Source organism: Ciona intestinalis, unplaced genomic scaffold (genome assembly GCF_000224145.3).
Source record: "Ciona intestinalis unplaced genomic scaffold, KH HT000098.2, whole genome shotgun sequence".
Lineage (NCBI taxonomy): Eukaryota > Metazoa > Chordata > Ascidiacea > Phlebobranchia > Cionidae > Ciona > Ciona intestinalis.
In genome coordinates, this window is record NW_004190420.2 from 499,278 (window position 1) to 517,412 (window position 18,135).

The 18,135-nt window shown below is 38.6% G+C and overlaps 4 protein-coding genes across 4 annotated transcripts in view; 1 reads left to right on the forward strand and 3 right to left on the reverse strand.

Moving 5' to 3' along the window:
• The window catches only part of LOC445660, a 24,150-nt gene extending 17,498 nt beyond the window's left edge, over positions 1–6,652 (forward strand). The window contains exons 37-52 of the mRNA XM_026838594.1: positions 109–945; positions 1,030–1,230; positions 1,318–1,486; positions 1,618–1,719; positions 1,801–1,905; positions 1,971–2,189; positions 2,363–2,496; positions 2,577–3,344; positions 3,401–3,595; positions 3,654–3,875; positions 3,943–4,385; positions 4,775–4,965; positions 5,161–5,388; positions 5,461–5,682; positions 5,911–6,066; positions 6,348–6,652. Coding sequence (XP_026694395.1) covers positions 109–945; positions 1,030–1,230; positions 1,318–1,486; positions 1,618–1,719; positions 1,801–1,905; positions 1,971–2,189; positions 2,363–2,496; positions 2,577–3,344; positions 3,401–3,595; positions 3,654–3,875; positions 3,943–4,385; positions 4,775–4,965; positions 5,161–5,388; positions 5,461–5,682; positions 5,911–6,066; positions 6,348–6,652 — 4,497 coding nt within the window. The remainder of the gene's footprint in view (positions 1–108; positions 946–1,029; positions 1,231–1,317; positions 1,487–1,617; positions 1,720–1,800; positions 1,906–1,970; positions 2,190–2,362; positions 2,497–2,576; positions 3,345–3,400; positions 3,596–3,653; positions 3,876–3,942; positions 4,386–4,774; positions 4,966–5,160; positions 5,389–5,460; positions 5,683–5,910; positions 6,067–6,347) is intronic.
• Positions 6,653–7,718: 1,066 nt separating this feature from the next.
• Positions 7,719–10,646, reverse strand: LOC100185383 (mitochondrial RNA pseudouridine synthase Rpusd4). Its single transcript, XM_009863148.3, has 7 exons — positions 10,218–10,646; positions 9,671–9,827; positions 9,312–9,516; positions 8,869–8,994; positions 8,564–8,688; positions 8,249–8,443; positions 7,719–8,192 (listed from the first exon to the last, which is right to left on the reverse strand). Exons 1-7 carry the CDS (start codon positions 10,608–10,610, stop codon positions 7,909–7,911), a joined length of 1,485 nt encoding a protein of 494 aa, XP_009861450.1. The 5' UTR covers positions 10,611–10,646; the 3' UTR covers positions 7,719–7,908.
• Positions 10,647–10,656: 10 nt separating this feature from the next.
• On the reverse strand, positions 10,657–11,643 carry cbf-2 (transcription factor CBF/NF-Y/archaeal histone -2). Its single transcript, NM_001128869.1, has one exon. It carries the CDS (start codon positions 11,506–11,508, stop codon positions 11,038–11,040), a length of 471 nt encoding a protein of 156 aa, NP_001122341.1. The 5' UTR covers positions 11,509–11,643; the 3' UTR covers positions 10,657–11,037.
• Positions 11,644–11,752: 109 nt separating this feature from the next.
• The window catches only part of LOC104266584 (fas-binding factor 1 homolog), a 7,435-nt gene continuing 1,052 nt past the window's right edge, over positions 11,753–18,135 (reverse strand). Inside the window, exons 4-19 of the mRNA XM_018815648.2 lie at positions 18,010–18,093; positions 17,617–17,761; positions 17,365–17,434; positions 17,217–17,311; positions 16,692–16,882; positions 16,376–16,548; positions 15,650–15,813; positions 15,198–15,323; positions 14,713–14,852; positions 14,232–14,307; positions 14,098–14,158; positions 13,605–13,709; positions 12,910–13,272; positions 12,619–12,756; positions 12,109–12,321; positions 11,753–11,938 (exon numbers count right to left, since the gene is read on the reverse strand). Coding sequence (XP_018671193.1) covers positions 11,861–11,938; positions 12,109–12,321; positions 12,619–12,756; positions 12,910–13,272; positions 13,605–13,709; positions 14,098–14,158; positions 14,232–14,307; positions 14,713–14,852; positions 15,198–15,323; positions 15,650–15,813; positions 16,376–16,548; positions 16,692–16,882; positions 17,217–17,311; positions 17,365–17,434; positions 17,617–17,761; positions 18,010–18,093 — 2,222 coding nt within the window. The 3' untranslated portion in view covers positions 11,753–11,860. The remainder of the gene's footprint in view (positions 11,939–12,108; positions 12,322–12,618; positions 12,757–12,909; positions 13,273–13,604; positions 13,710–14,097; positions 14,159–14,231; positions 14,308–14,712; positions 14,853–15,197; positions 15,324–15,649; positions 15,814–16,375; positions 16,549–16,691; positions 16,883–17,216; positions 17,312–17,364; positions 17,435–17,616; positions 17,762–18,009; positions 18,094–18,135) is intronic.

Genomic DNA, 18,135 nt, shown 5'->3' on the forward strand with positions numbered 1-18,135 from the left:
CACTTGCCATTCGCTGAGTGACGTTAGGTAAGTGTGCTGTAAACACCAAACTGTTATCAATCCGAAGGTGTTGTTTTATTTATAATTTTGTTGTTTTTCAGATGTAAGTCCCGAGAATGCGACGCTTATCCTTTATGTCCAACTGGGTATAAGGTGATATCGGAACAAGCAGATGATTGCTGCCACAGCTACCGCATTGTAAATGCCGACTGTGACTCTTCTACATGTGCATCTTCACCGAAAACGTGCGAATTTTATGAAGACCTTCAGTTTTACCCAACCGATACTGACAGATGCTGTGGTACATATGATTGTGCATGCAATCCAATGAAGTGCCCTGATCTTGGAAACTTGAAATGTCCATTCGGTTCCACAAGTTCTGTAATTGACACAAAATCGTGCTGTGGCGTTGCAAAATGCATTAGAAGCGAAACTGCTGTAAGTGGTTCTGCTGCAACATCTCTATTGTTCGGTGGAGGCCTCTTTAGTAACACTATGTTCGGAGGAAACTCCGATAACGACAATGGTCTGGTGGTTGGCGTCGGTGGTTCCTCCAAGGCTATTGGTGAAGCTGGTGCAGGTTCTTCTTCCAATACTGGATTAGCAAGCAAACAAGGTTCTGGCAGCAAGACTTCAGAGCTAACTTCGTTTACCGGTGGAAATGTGGCGCTTTTGTCAGACTCTTCTGCTCTTGCTACTTCATTGTCATCTCTTGCACCAGGTTCGGACTACAATGCATACGCTGCTGGTCGCTACAACGCACTTGCTGAGACATACGCTAAGGCGCTTGCCTCGTCGGAAACCGGATCTATTGACGGATGTTGTACTGGTTTAACTGATGCATCAGCATGCCCAAGTACTTGTCCAAAAGACAAAGTCTGTGATGGAACATCTTGCGTTTATCCACGGGATTGTCCTTGTTTCCGCAACTCCGTTCGCCGACCGGTACGTATTTGAAAGAATATTGCCGTAAAAAGCACGTTGTTATTAAAAGTCATAAAAGAGAAAATCAATAACACTCCTTTTTAGACCGGAGCCGTATGGAAGGAAGACAACGGATGCAGCAATTGCATCTGTATGGGTGGAGACGTCCAATGCGCGCCGGAGACCTGTGAAGTGACAAGTTGCCCGTCTGGTCAGAAACTAGCTTTTGCTCACCCTGAAGATTGCTGTGCAGTTTGTATGGATGATGACAGTAGTTGCACAGATACGTTCGGCAACTTACACAATGTAAGTCTTACCATTGAATATTCCACATTCGGTTACTTAATAAATGTACTTTTTTGTTTCGTCACTTCCTAAAATTTATTTTTATAGGTTGGAGAATCGTGGGCCGACGAAACTAACTCATGCCAGAGTTGTTACTGTACGGCAGAAGGCGTGAAATGCGAAGCTGAACCATGTCCAGTGATTGAAAAACCAACTTGTTCTGATGGACTAATGTTGGTTACGAAGGAATCCGGTTGTTGTCCCGAGTACGACTGCGGTAAGTACAAATCCCATGCAAAATTACAATTGAAATGCAGTTATAATTAAACCATTTCAAACTCGATTGTAAACAATGTCATAGTTCACACGCATGTTAGTTTTGGACTAATGTTATTACATTCTGCTCAGTATGCAACTCGGCCATGTGTACATCAACGATGCCAGTTTGCGAAGAACACCACTCGGCGGTAATTGTGAACCCCACGGACTGTTGTCCAATCTACGAGTGCGGTAAGACAACTGTTACATTGTATTTCATCTACAGTTTAATTTGGATTTGACCTCATTTTAATGCTGTTAAACGCCTTTTAGTATGCCGATCGGAAACTTGCCCGGTTGCACCTGCTTGTGCCTTTGGAGAACGCCGTGAACGAACCAACGATGATACAGCTTGCTGTGGCGAATACAAGTGTGAACGTAAGTGGGATTGATAGAGTGGTACATCGTTCATTACATGCTTACGTCATGACTCGTTTGCACAGGTATTGGATGCACTGATGATTCTGGAAACTTCCACGAAGTCCACTCTACATGGACGATGTCCACTGATGCCTGTCAACAATGTTCATGCGTGGGAGACCGCAACCTCGCCTGCAAGGCTAGAGAGTGTTCGGATATTGCGAAACCAATTTGCCCTGGAGGCGTCGAACCTTCTGTAGTATTTGACATTGACGGTTGCTGTCCAACCTACGTCTGTGACTGTGAGTATTTCTTGTCAAATAACATCCATTTTTGACATGAATGGTGAAGGAAGACCAAAAACAATGATGTTTTAAATTCATAGTTGTCTGTCGCGGTTATGCTGGAAGTTCTCGCATCCATACTTTTGATGGATACAGTTACGCACGATCGTGTCCATGTGCTCACGTTTTAGCAAAGGATTCCTTTGGTGTCGACTTCCAAGTTTCAGTCAAGCGTGGTTACTGTGCTGGTTCAATTTGCACTAAGGCTCTTCTCTTCAGCGACACTCTGTCTGGTGAAGTTTATGAAATGGAGATTGACGCTAAGGTAAGTTAACATAAAATAATCAGTATACACTTGTAGTTTTGTTTTCACGCTTGTTCAATAGCTAATGCAAATATTTTCAGACGCCATTGACATCAAGCAACTTCGTTGTTGAAGTAACAGGAATGACTCAAACTATTACTGCCAAATCCACCGGTGTAAAGGTTGTATTCGACCAAGCATCTGATGCCTGGTCCATCCATGTCCCAGCCAAGTTCTCTGGTCAAACAGAAGGTCTTTGCGGTTTAGCAGATGGTGAAATAAGCAATGACCTCTGGATGGGAAGCTACTCCGTCGCGTCAGTATCAACTTCTGGAAGCGCCAGCTCAGAAGATGTTGGTACTTTCTTCAACCACTGGTTGGACAAGAACATTGCTGCTGGATCCCAAGTGGGTGCCAACGGCGAGGCTGGAGTAAGTTCCTGTCTGTCAGATGCTCTGCCAGAAACTGGTCTTATTGCGGGAGGAGGAAGCGCGCTTGTTCGATCTTACTGCGAGCATGTTTTTGCATTGCCAACATTCTCATCTCTCTCTTCGTTTGTTGATGCCGGCGAGTACGTCGATACTTGCGTCCGAGCTACTGCTGGTTTACCAGTAATGAAGATCGGAGTTGCTGTATCTGGTGACTGGCCAGGTTGTTCTGTATTCGCAGCATACGCAAGCGCTGCAGCAAGAGCCGGAAAGTGTATTGAATGGCGTACACCTGAATTCTGTGCATACAGTGGTTGCTCATCTGGAAGCGAATATATCGGATGTGGATCCAGCGTTACAAAAACATGCGACAACTTCAAGACGTTCGACGGACTTCCAGTTACTTACGACACAGAAGGCTGCTTCTGTTCAAGTGGAAAGGTATGAAATAGAGCATAGTCAACCAGACACAATATCTAGTAATCCAACGTTTGCAGGTACTTCTTGATGGTGAATGCGTTGATACATTTGTTTGTCCAGTGTGTAGCGATGAAAGTGGATATGGACGACGTGCAGGTGAACAATGGTATTATGCCGGTGAGCCTTGCATAGTCGCAATCTGTCAACCAGATAGCTCTGTTGTTCAATCCCAAGTTAACTGCCCAGCTGCACCCCTTTGTGGACCAAACGAGGTAAAATTGTAGATAAACAACTAAAAAACAAAAGCAACCATTGATGTATTTTTAACAGAACCTCGCCAAGGTATCAGATGAATCTGTATGTTGTACGACTTATGTCTGCTTGCCTGATAACCACGAATCCAAGTGTGTTGGCTTGACATGTCCACCAATCATCCGACCACGATGCGCTGTAGGAGAGCAATGGAAGGCAACTCCATCTGGACCAAGCGAGTGCTGTTTAACTTACACCTGCGAGTGCAACTCAGACTCGTGCCCAGTTACCTCGGTACCGGTAAGCAACGTCTTAACAATTTGATATTTGAACATACACAGTTTTGAAATCTAATTTTAATGTGCAGCTCTGTGAGGAAGGTGAAGAGCTTGAAGTTATCGGAACTGATGATTGCTGCCCAAGTGCAACTTGCGTCTGCAAGATTGAAACTTGCGCACCAAAGCCTGATTGTTCCGAAGTCGGACACACTCTTCGAGTTGTGGATGAGGGAAGATGTTGCTCCACCTACGAGTGCGTCTGCGACAGAGATAGCTGCGCGGTTGCTGAGATTCCAACTTGCCTTGGTGGCGAAACAGCTGTCGTTGTTAACGCCGGCGAATGCTGTCCAGTATACGCATGCGAATGTGACAAGTCACAATGCCGACCATGTACCGAGGATTGTGCAGCCGGATTCACTCGCGAACTCGTCAGTGAACCAGGCGCATGTTGTGAGGTGTACGAATGCAAGTGCGACGTTACTCAATGTCCAGTTACAAGGGTTACACCATGCTCGACTCTTGCAGGATACAGGTACGTAACAATATAGAAGTGTTCTTCAAAAGCCCTACCAAACGTGAAGCCCTATCAAAACGTTGCAGCTTTATTAAAATACGTTATTCACTGCTTGCTATCACGTATAAAACCTAGCTAAAATAACAATATGAAATTTAACACAATTGTACGTTCCCTAAACTCTACATAAACACCACTATACATTCTAACGGTAAACAAATTTGCCACGATATACTACATTTTCCCAAACTTCCCTAAAAAGATGATCATACTTATAGAAACAAACCATTCGATTTGTGCCAAATAATAACGAGTATTAGATAAAACAACAATACAAACAACCTAAAATAACATATATCTGTACAGTCTTACAAGTACGTGCTCATATTTCATTGCGCTATTTTTAGACTTATTACAACTGGAAAGGAAATACGAGCACCTGGACTTCCTGAATGTTGTGCAAGCGAATTCGAAGAAGTTTGCGTGTGTGACGTAGGAAGCTGTCCAGTCTCCACTGTAACTTGCGAATCGTACGAACGAAAGTATCAGACCAACCCAGGAGAATGCTGCCCAACTTATGCCTGCGAATGCGATAACAGTAAGACATTAGTATCTATTGGTTTCCATCTTATACCTTAAACTTTAGGTTTACGAGCATATCGTATAGTTAGATTGTGCTTACATTTTTTAAAAATGCGATCAAGGGCACAAATTTAAATAGGCGAAACACATTGAAAATTGACCTAAACAAGTTTAATACCTTATTTATTTTATCTGTCGCCTTCTGTTTTAGCTCAATGCGAACGAGGAGTTTTGTCTTGCCCAAGCAAACAACATTTGACCGAGAAGGTTATCAACTCATGTTGCTCAATCTCGGTGTGCGAATGTAACGTATGTGAACCAGCCGAACCTTGTAAGGACGGATGGTTGGCTACCGACACCTTCGACGAATGTTCATGCACTATTAGAACATGTGTACCACCTACTGAATGCGTCTATCTCGGAGAGACCCACGCACCAGGTAAGTTGACATAAAATAGAAAATCCAAGTAGGAAAACCGTGATGCTCAGTCTATAACTCATATACTTACAGGTGTAACCTGGATGGAAGATATTTGCACTGAATGCAGCTGTTCTTCGACCCCCAACTCGCTCGGCGAATTTGAATCAACATGCAGCGCCATCAAATGCGGATCGTGCAGCTCTGGATATACTTATGTACCAGTTGCTGGCCAATGTTGCGGTGATTGCGTGCAGACCGTTTGCCACAACGAAGGAAAGCAATTTGCACCTGGTCAGACATGGACACCATCAGGTATAGACTAACTTATGCACATATCTAAAAAAATATATAATAGCCTACTACTGTTGGTGTTGATAATTGGGTTCTTATATTTAAAAACACTCATTCCTAACCCGACCATGCCATATATGATTATATGTGTCTGGTAGTCAAATCTTTTAGTTTTAAAAGTGAAAAGAAGCAGGCTCAAAACGGGAGCAAAATAGCTTTATGATGTTAAAACATTTTACATTTTTGCAGACGACCAATGTACAACATGCGAGTGTATGATTGATCCAATCTCGAACGAGGTTTACAGTCAATGCAGTGCACCAGCTTGTGCACCACTCGACCCACTCTGTGCACCTGAGAATGTCATGACAACAGAAGATGGATGCTGTACTTACTGCAAGACAAGTAAGTTTTAATATTTCTATAGTTGCATGGAGGACCTTTTTCTTCTATTTTATCGTCTTAATTAGAAGTAGAGAGAAAAACATTTAAAGAACAATAAAACCACGCCTTTACGCCTTACATAAACCGGTAATAATTGTTTAAAAAACACGCCGAATCCGCCTGTATACTCCCGTGCATAAAGAATAAACAGGCCGAATAAAATATAGGATACACATTAAGACTTAATGATTGTGAGGCTGCTTAGATCGAACAAAAAATATTAAAACAAATTGCATTATTAGGCAACCTTCCCGAGAACAAGTGCAGACCAGTGTCTGACTTCTTCGAAGAAATCGAACACGATGGCTGTCGATCGGCAGAAAAGGTGAATGTGACGATGTGCGAAGGTCAATGTACCAGTGCATCAGTGTTCTCTTCGTCGACCGGTGGTTTCGAGAAGCAATGTTCTTGCTGTAGCACGATGAAGACGGAAAAACGCACCGTCGACCTTACATGCCCAGATATGTCAACCAAGGTTTACGTTTACGAAGTCGCCCTGGAGTGTGCTTGCCACGCCACTGCCTGTGGCTCAGAGCCACTATTTTAGGTCACGTCATGACCTCTAGGGACTGCTCTTCAGACAACGGACCGACGGAAAACAAGTGGAACTCGTACCGAATGTGCCAATTTTACTACGTGTCAGTTTGTCACAGATATAAAACCACACCTTTAATTTTGACTATCGTATTTATAATTAACTTTTAAGTTACAATTCTTCTTTAATCTATTCTCTGTGTTGTTAATTTATTTATATTCACCGAACATCTTTTACCACGACGACTTTAAAGGTTACTCTTGAAATGATAAGCCTGCCATAGACGGTTAAACTTGGAATCATTTTTGTACGAGTAACTCTTAAACCTTTTGTTTTATTTTTATTCGTTCCAAGTCAACACCCTATCTTTCCGTAGTAACTTAACCTTGTAGTATTGCGAGCTGTTGGAGCGGCCTTCTGTTCAAGACTTCTCTCGGCGCTGATTCAACCGCTGCTAACCATGGGACAATATTGATCACACCATATAAAGATCGTACGGTGAACGAGAAACAGTTGTTGGCGAAACTAACTTCATTCAAAACCCCAACGAGCAAGGCAGCGGCAATGAAACAGTTGGTTTCCGGGAGATTGATGGTTCTCGATCGAGGCGGGACATGGAATCCCTTTTCGTTATATTTCCAGCAGCTCAGCGGCGACGCGTGAACTGATCCGGAGTCGTTATGAAACCTGGGACGTTTTCAGCATCTGCGACAGTGGATACAGGTGGTGCTGGTTTTAAAAACTGTAGCAGGAACGACTGAAGATACCAATTTCAAACGACAATTTCTGGCAGAATCCAACGTATCGCACGCACTAGTCTTACGGTGACTAGCTATTCTTCTTTCCTTCGCAATGTGCATGTGCTGGAACCGTGTCCATAGGGGAATGCACGGTATAGTGGCATGTCTTTGCTTAATTTAACGTTTTTCTCTTCTTTCTATCCACTCTGCTGCGTTTAATTATTTCATTGCATGGGGAGCGATGACGTGTATTGGGCCAGCAATTGATGTTGAGCGAACCGAACCTACAAAGTTCACTTTTACCCATAATTTTATTATCTTTGCTTATACAACCCAGACCAGTGTTCACTATTTATTCAACCAATTATAAAAGTTCGTAATTATGTTGTTTTATGAGGTGTTCGGTACGCTTGGTAAAAGGTTTCTTGCTTTCTTTTCTGTGTTGTGTCCAGTATTGTTGACTTGGAATAAACTGCATATTAAAATCAAACCAGTTTCATTCAGTTTAAACATAAGAATGCCAGTTTATTAGGTGGGCCTGTATTTCACTTTAATTCGAGTTCGAAAAACTTTTTCGCAGTCGTCTGTTTGGTCAAACGCAGAGGTCTCAGAAGTTTGAGACCTTGTAGGATCAGTGTAAAGATCATTATCTTGGCGTAAAGGTTCAGCTGTTGTATTTCGAACAGGACGATGGTCCCCTTCCCAGCCTTCATGTGCTCCTGGCTTCATTTTGAGCAAATTGAGAGTCCTACTAAAGTGGAAAGGCAAACGAGATCCAACTACCATGTTAGGCTTGGAACCATCCAAAACACCTTAGAAAGAAAGGAATTAAGTTGGTGAACATGTTCGTTCTAAGCACACAACTTACCTGGAATTAGCACTTGCTGAAGATGTAAATGCAAAGGCATATAGCGAGATTTGGAGTGTGGTATATTAAACATTCTCAACACCCTCGGTGGTAAGACCTGTGGCGCCAGTGAGCCGTACCGCGAGTATTTATGATCGCCAAGTATTGGACAGGACAAGCCATCCGCCATATGCACACGCAGCTGGTGTTTTACGGCTAATGAAATGAGGAGTCTTTACTTCACACAACAAAATAACATTGTTTTATCTAAACTTAAAAATTGTGCAGTGTAATTCAAACAAAAACAACTTAAATTGTGGCATTGGTAAAACTTACTTGTTTGAGGTTGAAGCTCAACCAAAGATAAATCTCCTGTTGTATCAATGGTTCGATAATGCGTAATTGCAGTGTGGCCACCCGCATTACGAAGTGGATATTCTTTCCCAGTTGCATCATCGTATCTATGTTTTAAAATGTAAAACATTATGGCCATAAATTTGGAAGAAATGCCAATAATGTTTTTACTGGTGCAGTGTTGCAGTATTAGTGTATCACTATTAAAATCCTTCACTATGTTATAAACGTTTATGCAATTAAGTTGGTATAAACAATATTAACATAATAAATCAGAAATACCTCACCTCACATCAGGTTTTATTATCATCCGTGAATGACGTTTTGTAGATTTAGTGGCAGACACAATGCTTTCCGACATTGGCATATCAACCACACCTTTCATTGGCTCAGGCTCCCCAACCACAACTGCTCTAAAAATGAAGCAACATAAATACGAATTAGGAAATTACAAAAGAAAACCAAATCAGATTAAATTCAATGTTTTAAAAACTAACATTCAATGGCAGGAGAGGATGGTTGCCTGGTTTACCTCTCAATAAAAGAATCTTTCAAAAATGATTGATAAAAAAGACAATTTAAATACAAGAGTAGTGAAGTAATTCGGTTTTCATTTCACCATCAATAATTTAAGTAGAAATTTGAACACAGTAACTGTATGTATATGTTGACAATGTAATTGCAATAATACACTACATTGTCAATTTGTCAACATACACAACTAACTCACAGGTATTTTCTCAGTACTCGACGCTGCCGGAATAATCCCATTACATAATCAGCCATCTCTGCATCTGTGCTACAAATTGTTATACCAGTCGTATTTTTGTCCAGTCGATGACACAGGTGCAATGGAATATCAGTGTTAATACCGTAAACCATTTTCGACAGAAATGGCAAAACATTTTTCACAGTTTGTTTTGTACCGTCCCCATCTGTAAAGGGATGAATAAATAGTTAAACAAAACTTACTTATTCTCGTGTGATAAGGCAACCCACACCAAACAATTTAAAACTGGTGTGCAATGTGTATTTGCGTATTCCTTCTGTTTGCAAAAAGGAAAAACTGTGACTTATAAAGATACTTACCATGCATTGGCAATCCATAAGGTTTGTTAAATATAACAAGTTTATTATCAGCGTAGATAACATTCTTTCGAAGCAGCTTGGTCAGTCGAACATCAGATAATAGATTTACATCGATCGGTTTCAGTAAGTCTACACCACGATGTTTTGACTTTATAGACTGCAAACAAAAGTTGTTTTTTTTTAATTATTTTTACAATATTACCTAAGTAAACTATTTAGTAGACAAGTTCATGAAAAGTAGAATTGGTATAAATCACCAATGTCTCTTAACATTAACCAAGCCATAGTACATATTACGATTGACACACCCAAATTTTAAAGCATATTTTTTATGTAAATGACAATTACCTAGGGCTTAATATAGGACAAGGTTAAAATATACAGGTGGCATGTGTCAACTATTTCTTCCACAAAGTCCATTCTCTCTAGCAACACCAGTAGCCACAAGTTTCTAAAGCCAAAAAACGATGATATAAAATAATTTTTTGTTTTTCTGCACAGTGCTTGGAAAAATCCTAAGATACAATTCCAAGCCAATTTTTACTACCTGAGTTAAACCTCGGTTTTCTCTTCTCATCTTTACAGCAATATCCATTCCTGTTTCTCGTTTCTTCTCTACTGGTACATCAGGAACAGATTCTACACTACTAACTGTGAAGTTGAGCTCAGGGTCTGTAGTGACATTGCTTACAGTCTTTGTGTTTCGTTGAACTTTCTTGTTAGAAAGTCGAATAAACTCTTGTAAATTTTCTTGCATCTGTTCATTTTCAAGCGTTGATTTTGAGGTTGATTTGTTGCGCAATCCTCGAACAGATTGAATATTGTAACTTGTATGGTATGATGATAATACGGGTCTATGCTTTAAAGAATTTTGATTTACCCCGATTCCTTTAAAATTTCTAAGAATTCTTAGAACAGCCAGTGTTTCACTAAGTTTCATATTTATGTTAAATGATTTTAGTTTAACACAAAAGCTAACATGGTTACTAAAAAAAGGAACATGGTTACACTATTGTTGCGTACAAAACATTTAATAGTATCTTTTACAAACAGAAGGAAAACAATACAATTGAATGACCAAATATTTTCAGTAACCTGGGTATACTGATGCTATTACATTGCGATGTATTGTGAACAAATTGATTTTACACACCAGTCTGCAGAATATGAAAGATGCAGAGGCCATTTTGTTTAAAACGTGTTGATTATGTACAGTATAACTTGTTCTTGTCAGAAACTGTCATTACCTGCAGACTAGTGCATGTTGTCATTTTGAGTTACAATTCCAGTAGTATAACTCCAATATTGCATTTCGTTCAATTAAACAATGATATTCATTTTTTTATTCATTTAATTTGTTTACCCATTCAATTGTCAGTTTTGTGAGCATCAAGTTCTTGTGGACCGTCCGCATCAATAACCTCATCTTCCGATTTATCAACTTCTTTCATTTCCACATCTTCACTTTCCTGCTCATTTAAGTTATCCAAACTGTTTTCAAGAGCTTCTTTTGCTTTTTTACGTTTCTCTGTAGCGGACTTCTTATTCTTTTGCTCCGTTTTATAAGTTTCCAAATAGTCTTTGAGCAGAGGTACAAATTCTTCAAACTCCATGTCTTCCAATGCGGCAATTACGTCTGTGTCCTTTAAGGTTTTGCGTTTTTGTTGCAGAGCAAAATTGTTTGCGCAGGACGTGCAGTACAGAACAAAAACACTTGCCGCTTTAGATATCGCAGATCTGGACTCTTTGGAAATAATAACTCCGTCTGGCAAAGCTTCTTTAATAATCCGACCAATGACAGAGTTAGGAAGATTTAAATCCTCCGGTTTTTCAGCCATTTTAACGTTTAGAAATAATAATAGTCACGTAATAAGCTTAACAACAGAACAGTTAATATAATACCCCAAACAAACAAATGCAGTGCTAATGTTTACAAAATAACACAACCTGCAAAAATCTGTTGTTAAATTTCCGCACGTGCCCGCCAAATATAGATATCGTATTAACACGTTTCCGGAAAGCCCCTGAAACGCAACACTTTAAAAAAATCTTTTTTTTTACTTTAAGTCAACCAACCACAAGTGTTCATCAAAATATATATTTTAATACGAAACTTCAAAAATGCAATACAGATTTCAATAAATTGCTACACTACAGTGCTTTGTATGTTCCACCATGCATTAAAACAGCTCATGATTTTGTTCCATGATAAGGTGTGTGCTTCAATGCTTCCAAGAAGAACTTCTCATCTTCCAAGTAGTTCTGATCCTACTCAATTTATGTAAAATAGGATTATTTTCCAATGTAAATCAAATATAGTATTATATGTTACTAGTTATTTAAAAAAAAACTTACAAACTGGAATTTACAACCTCATAAAATAACACTTAGTCAAAATCACTTTAAATGCATCCATATTAAGATTATAAATACCATACCTGCATAGCTGTGTGACTCCACAAGACTGTTGCAGGATTAGAAGCCAATGGAATCGGTGCTGTGTTTACTGGAACTGAAGACACCAAATCAGCCCGACTTAGTTTGGTTGGAGTAAGATCGTATACAATGTTATTAGGTGGAGGAGTAGACTTGGGGTGAGCGTGGTGGTTTTGAATTATATCGAGCTTTTCTTTAGCAATCAGTTTTCTTTCCTGCAGTACATAATTATCATTATTAATTTTAATTTTGAAAAACCACAATGCAGCTATTAGGATGTTATTGAGCAGTATGGCACGATACACATCGAGTTGCCAAGTCTTAGTCTTGTGGATAATTGTATGTTTCTGTTTTGTGTGTTGTTTCAACTTAGACGACCTATAAGTGATCACTGGGTTGGAACAAACACACCTAAACGTTTTGCTCATACACTAAACAAAAGTAATTGCAGAATTCCATATATAAAACCACTGAAGTTCATGAATTAAGCAAAAAAAACATAGTTAACTTACCTCAGCCAGTAGTTGGCGCTGGCGAGCAAGGTCCTCAGATTGCACATGAAGTTCATTCATGCGCGACTCATGCTCACGCTCGACGCGCTTCACTTCTGTCAGTGCTTGATCACTTTCATTGATGCGTTTTGCATTTTTCTAGTAAAATGTATAAAAGAAAAATGATAATTAATAAAGTGCGTATAACAACGTGCTGTTACTACTACTAGTCAATTGTACAAAACAGTAATCAATGCAAATCAGTAACATGCCTATGTGAAAGTATATCAACAAATGTTCAGTTTATTTTACCTCTTCATTTTCCCTCAAATCTTTTTCTCTCAATACAAGAGCCTCCCTTCTTTCTTCCAAACTTTGCTCATTGGACTTCAAAGTTGCCATTCTTCTCTCATATTCTTCCTTCTGTAGTTGCAACTTTGTTTCCAAAGCTACCATCCTCTCAGAACGCTCTGCAAGATTCGAACGATTTCGAGCCAAAGATTCCATTGCTGATCTCGCCTCTCTGTCCCGCTGAGCAGCAAGAGCAACCTCCGCCTCTCTTGCTTCCTCCGCACTCCTAGATGCCACTCTTATCTCTTCTTCACGTCGCAACCACCGTTCTCGATCCTCCTTGGCTTCTCGTTGCAAATTCCGTTGCAGGTCAACTGCTTCATTCTATTATCAATTAGCATAAAAATATAATTTGAAATTAAATATTTTACAATTTAAGACTATCATATATTTCGCAAATACTAGGTATATTAGTAACTTACACAATTTGTTACGAGCCATAAATTTTATAACTTGAAGTTTTTTAAATTGGCGGCCACCATTTTGCATGATAAATCATTTGGATGATATTCTCCTAATACTGCACTAAATTTAAAAACAATTATGTATCCTTTATATCAATTAGATATGCTAAGAAAGCACAAAATTAAAAAAATAATTTAATTTGTAGTACAATGCTATAAAAATAAACACTCCCAAACAAACAAATCTTCTACCTGAGATTTTCGTGCTTGTTCTCTTTCCATCTGTACTTGTTGCATGAGATGTTTCTTCTCAAGTTCAAGGGAAGCTTGTGCAGATTGCAACCGACTTTGCTCTGACTGACAGTAATAAAACTGGTTTTATTGACAAACACAGTGGTTGCAAATCAGAAATTGTTTGCCATACACTTCCAGCATCGTGGGATGTGGTATTGAGCCTGCCTCTAACCCATAGATAATGTGTTTAAGCCTCGTCGCTGCTATCATTGTGGGCGTATGTGTCCTTGGTCAAGACACTTAATTGAAATTGATTTAACTCAGTTAACTGCAATTGATTTAACGAGGTGTATGAACACCCGTGTTATAACGACTGTCATTTTCCTGCTAGGCAAGGATAAAGTAAGTAGCATTCATTTATTCATTCACATTTACTTTAAAAAATACCAAGCGGTACAAGAACTTGGTAAGAAACGATTAATGGTACATGAAAAAAACATGAAATATAAACCTGCATCCTGTACTGCTGTTCTTCAAAACGTCTATTCATCTCAGATATTGTTCCTTCCAATCTGATTAAGAACAATGTAAGGTTACAAACAACAAATTCGGGCACTAACTTAAAATTTGTTAAAAGTTACAAACCTAGACACTGTTTGTTGAAGATTTTTTTGTGTTTCTTCATTTTGTCGTTGCATTTGTTGAAGCTGGTTCTGTATAACTACAAAAGAATGTAACTTTTATATTTTGGAGTGATAAGGGAAAGACAGTCACCACAACAGTAGTATTCTGTTTCATACACCTCTTGTCCGCTTATGAATTAACACATTTTACTTTGAGAATGAATATTTTAAAAGATTTAAATTTTTTTTGTTAATGTATGGCTATCAATTTGAACAACTTCTAGCTGACACATGCACCAATGGCACAAAAATAGCAATGTCACCTCGAACCGTAACCATTGGGATAGAGAGCTAACCACTGTGCCCTAGCGCCAGTTGAGTTTTCAAAAAATGTTATTCAGGGTTTTTATTAAAGAGAATTCAAGGGTCAAAAAAGAAGGGAAAAAATCATATTCAAGGAGAGAGATTCATAAGAGTACATACATGCCCAAACCCTGCATTACCTGATGATAGATGTTTGTTGGCTGAAGACATATCCTCAGATTGCTGAGTCATGGAATGAAATGCTGACTCATATTTTGCGGTAAGTTTCTGCAGTTGTTGTGTTGATTCATTCACTTTATCCATCATGGAGTCCATGTTTCTATACAAGGAGTAAGATACACTCAAAATTTGGGAAATAATTAATTGGTTCTTTCATTTTTCAAGCTAGTAAAAAAAATGTTACTAAAAAATGTACATAAAGATTGGATAGCATAAATCTAACTGGTGAAACATTCGGTGCGCCGGTCACCTGTGAGAAATAGTAAAATAATAAATAATAAACTACAAGCTCTAAAACTTGGGCTATATTAAATATAAACCAAGCTCAACTTGTTTTATTGAATCACCACTCCATAAAATCACTCATATATTATCAAATTCTGGTTATTGAAGGAAATAGTAATTAAAAAATCTTAATTCATTACAATTATTGCTGTATTATTACCTAACATAAACAGTGGAGGATTTTAAAGCTTCAATTTCATCCCCATGACATCTTTTTACTCTCGCCACTTGTTGATCATGATCAAGTCTCATGTCTTCCAGTGCTTGCAAGTGTAGCTCACGCAACCTTGTAATAAGAATGAATGTATTTAAACTATTCACCTATGAGCAACAACAGTTGCTATAACACTGGTGTTTTGTTCTATACAACCCATGTTGCTTATGAGTTACCAATACATAACTTTGGGAGTGATTAGTATTTTTTTAATGAATAACAAGTCTGACATTTTAAACAACACATAAAAGAACATTAGGTTGTAGCAACCCATATTCCATAGGTTAAAGGTAGATATGTTAACCATTTTACCAAGCTGTCAACAATAAATAGGTGTTATAATTGCATAACAATTTTGACCATCAAACTTATATTAAAAAAAAAAACTACAGACTTACCTCTTAATCTCCTCTTGCTCCACTAGGTCATGTCCAGCAGCTTCTACCGCATGCTCACGTACCTGCTTACGAACGGCGTCCAACCTCGCAGCATACGACTCACGAATACTTTCTGATTCTCGTTCTGCGCGTGTTCGCACATCACCTAATGACCGCTGTAGGATCTACAACAAAACATTCAAAATGTAATGCTATACCTATTACACGTTTATTTTTGTACACATTTTAAACATGTGCTTTTAATATATTTGTTATGGACACGCCTCCATGCACATGCACGACAGAAAGGCGCACTTGCATGCGTTAGCGTTAGTCACATGATTTGTGGAATGTGCCGAAATCAGCGTGGTTCATTATTAATTGTGTCGCTATGTTCTGTTGTAATCAAGTGCCATACATCAATGTGCTGGTTTTAGTTTTCGTTTTACTATTTTGCGCCTCAATACAAACCCCAAAACACAACAATATTGGATATTTCTAGTGCGTCTAATTTGTATTTAAATGTGACAAAAACTGTACATGATAATGAACAACATACCCAAAGACACACAGTAAACCAGGGTTTCTTTAACTGTGTGGTGTGCCTCATAAACAATAATTTGCGAAAAGTTTTGGCATGGGTTGTTTAAATTGTAAAGTATTAGTTTTAAACATCTGGTGCGCCATAAACGGAACCAGAGAATCCAATAATGTTAAAAACCTAAAGTTTAAAAAACTCGCCCCCACCTCAACCCTTCCATCATAAGCTTGCTTAGCAAGATCAAGATCAGCTTGGTGACCAAGTTGAACTTGATGTAAGAGACCTCGCGCATGCTCCAACTGATTCTCCAAGTTTTGAACCCGCACTTCAACTTCTAACGACTGAGATCTGGTTGCTGGGGTAAGCTCTTGCATCCCATCTGGTGAAAAAAGAAAAAATGTAACCAATTTCATCTCTATAGATTTAAGACTAAAATTGTTCTTCTATATAAAAACTGCAGTCAAGCTTCTTTTTATCAGTTTTGCAAACATTTCCAAAATGTATTTTTTTTTTTTTTCTCACTTGGAACCCAGGGTTTGCTCTTTGCTTGTGGAGTTGGTTGTTTTGGAGGAAGAGATCTTTGTGACGAAGATAAAAGATCTTCATCCCTGCTTCTACGAGATGCACGTGCCACTCGTGGTTTAACAGGATCATCCAAGAAGATGTTGGATGAAGGAGGAGGATCATAAATTGGTTCACTGTGGAGGTTGCTGCTACAATAATATATTAGATAAATAATATCAATGAATGCCTTTTATCCCTGCACGTCATGGTAACTTTATAATATTGTTTAAGTATTAACTCTGTAAAATTTTTTCTTCAAGCCTGACAAATTAAACAACCCATAAATAATCACTGGGCACTCGGTTAAAGCAATTACGATTAAAGGACCGGGCATGGGACTGAAAATTGAAATGTGGTGACAGCATCAAACTTGTACCTTCTGTTACCTTCTGGTTACAAATGACCACTATAGCCACTGTAACCACCAATCAACCAGGAAATTATTTAATAAATATAAGATTAATTATGATTATTGATGCTTACACAGGTGGTGGTTGTGTAAAGACAGGAGCAATTTCTAGTTGGTTTATATCACCAGAGATGGAACTTTTGGCTTGAAAGGGTGGTGTTCCTACTTCCTATAGAATTAAACATTTTCAGTTGTGCATTGGAATAAGATTGGAAGTCATACCTTTGTAGGGGCTGGTGGTGGAGCAGTTAAAGTTGATTTCTTAGTTTCAGGGACGGATGAACTAGACGGTCTGTGTAAATACATTGCTGTATTAGTTAATACATGTTATCTAGATATAATGTAACATGAAATTGAATACCACCAGTGTCACAACCAGGAAAAAATAAGAAGGATTTTTTTAAAGGGGGCACGACACCCAGAACCCCACTGAAACAACCATACTTAATTGAAGTTATCTAAACATAATTCAACCTTCTCGGTTGTACTTCCACTTCTCCAAGATCAATCTCCTTCCCAAGTCCAAGAAACTCTGATGATTTTGGTCGACCAGATAGGTCAGATGCGGAAATGGGATCACTGGATAGCATCATGCTGCGAGATCTGTTAGTACTACTCTCTGGATAAAATACAGAACTGCTATTGATGACTTTAATGTACTGTTTTGAAATCTTACCCTTACCAGCATTATAGAATTTCTGTATGATATTTTAAACAATTAATATATTTATTCTATAACTTATATAAGCCCAAATCTACTTTAATGATTTTTGGAATTGATATTCTAAAATCTGTGTAAAAATTATATTATGAATGATAGGTAGATATTTTAAACAGATAAATATTTTAACAGATTTTAAATATTACCTTTTTTTAAAGGACTTTTAGAATGAGCATCAATATCGCTGTTCAAAAAATCAAGAAAACTTCCTGAATCCAATTCATGGCTTCCTGTTGGAAGAAAAAATATAAAATATGAAACAATTTTTTGGG

What these genes read in the sequence shown, in the direction of transcription:
- LOC100185383 (XM_009863148.3), bottom strand. Translation starts at nt 10,610, where the DNA reads ATGAAACTTAGTGAAACACTGGCTGTTCTAAGAATTCTTAGAAATTTT. An exon ending in TTATGGATTGCCAATGCATG is followed by an intron (nt 9,517 to 9,670) that starts GTAAGTATCTTT and finishes ATCCCTTTACAG; the next exon opens with ATGGGGACGGTACAAAACAA. An exon ending in TGAGCTTCAACCTCAAACAA is followed by an intron (nt 8,444 to 8,563) that starts GTAAGTTTTACC and finishes TCATTTCATTAG; the next exon opens with CCGTAAAACACCAGCTGCGT.
- cbf-2 (NM_001128869.1), bottom strand. Translation starts at nt 11,508, where the DNA reads ATGGCTGAAAAACCGGAGGATTTAAATCTTCCTAACTCTGTCATTGGT.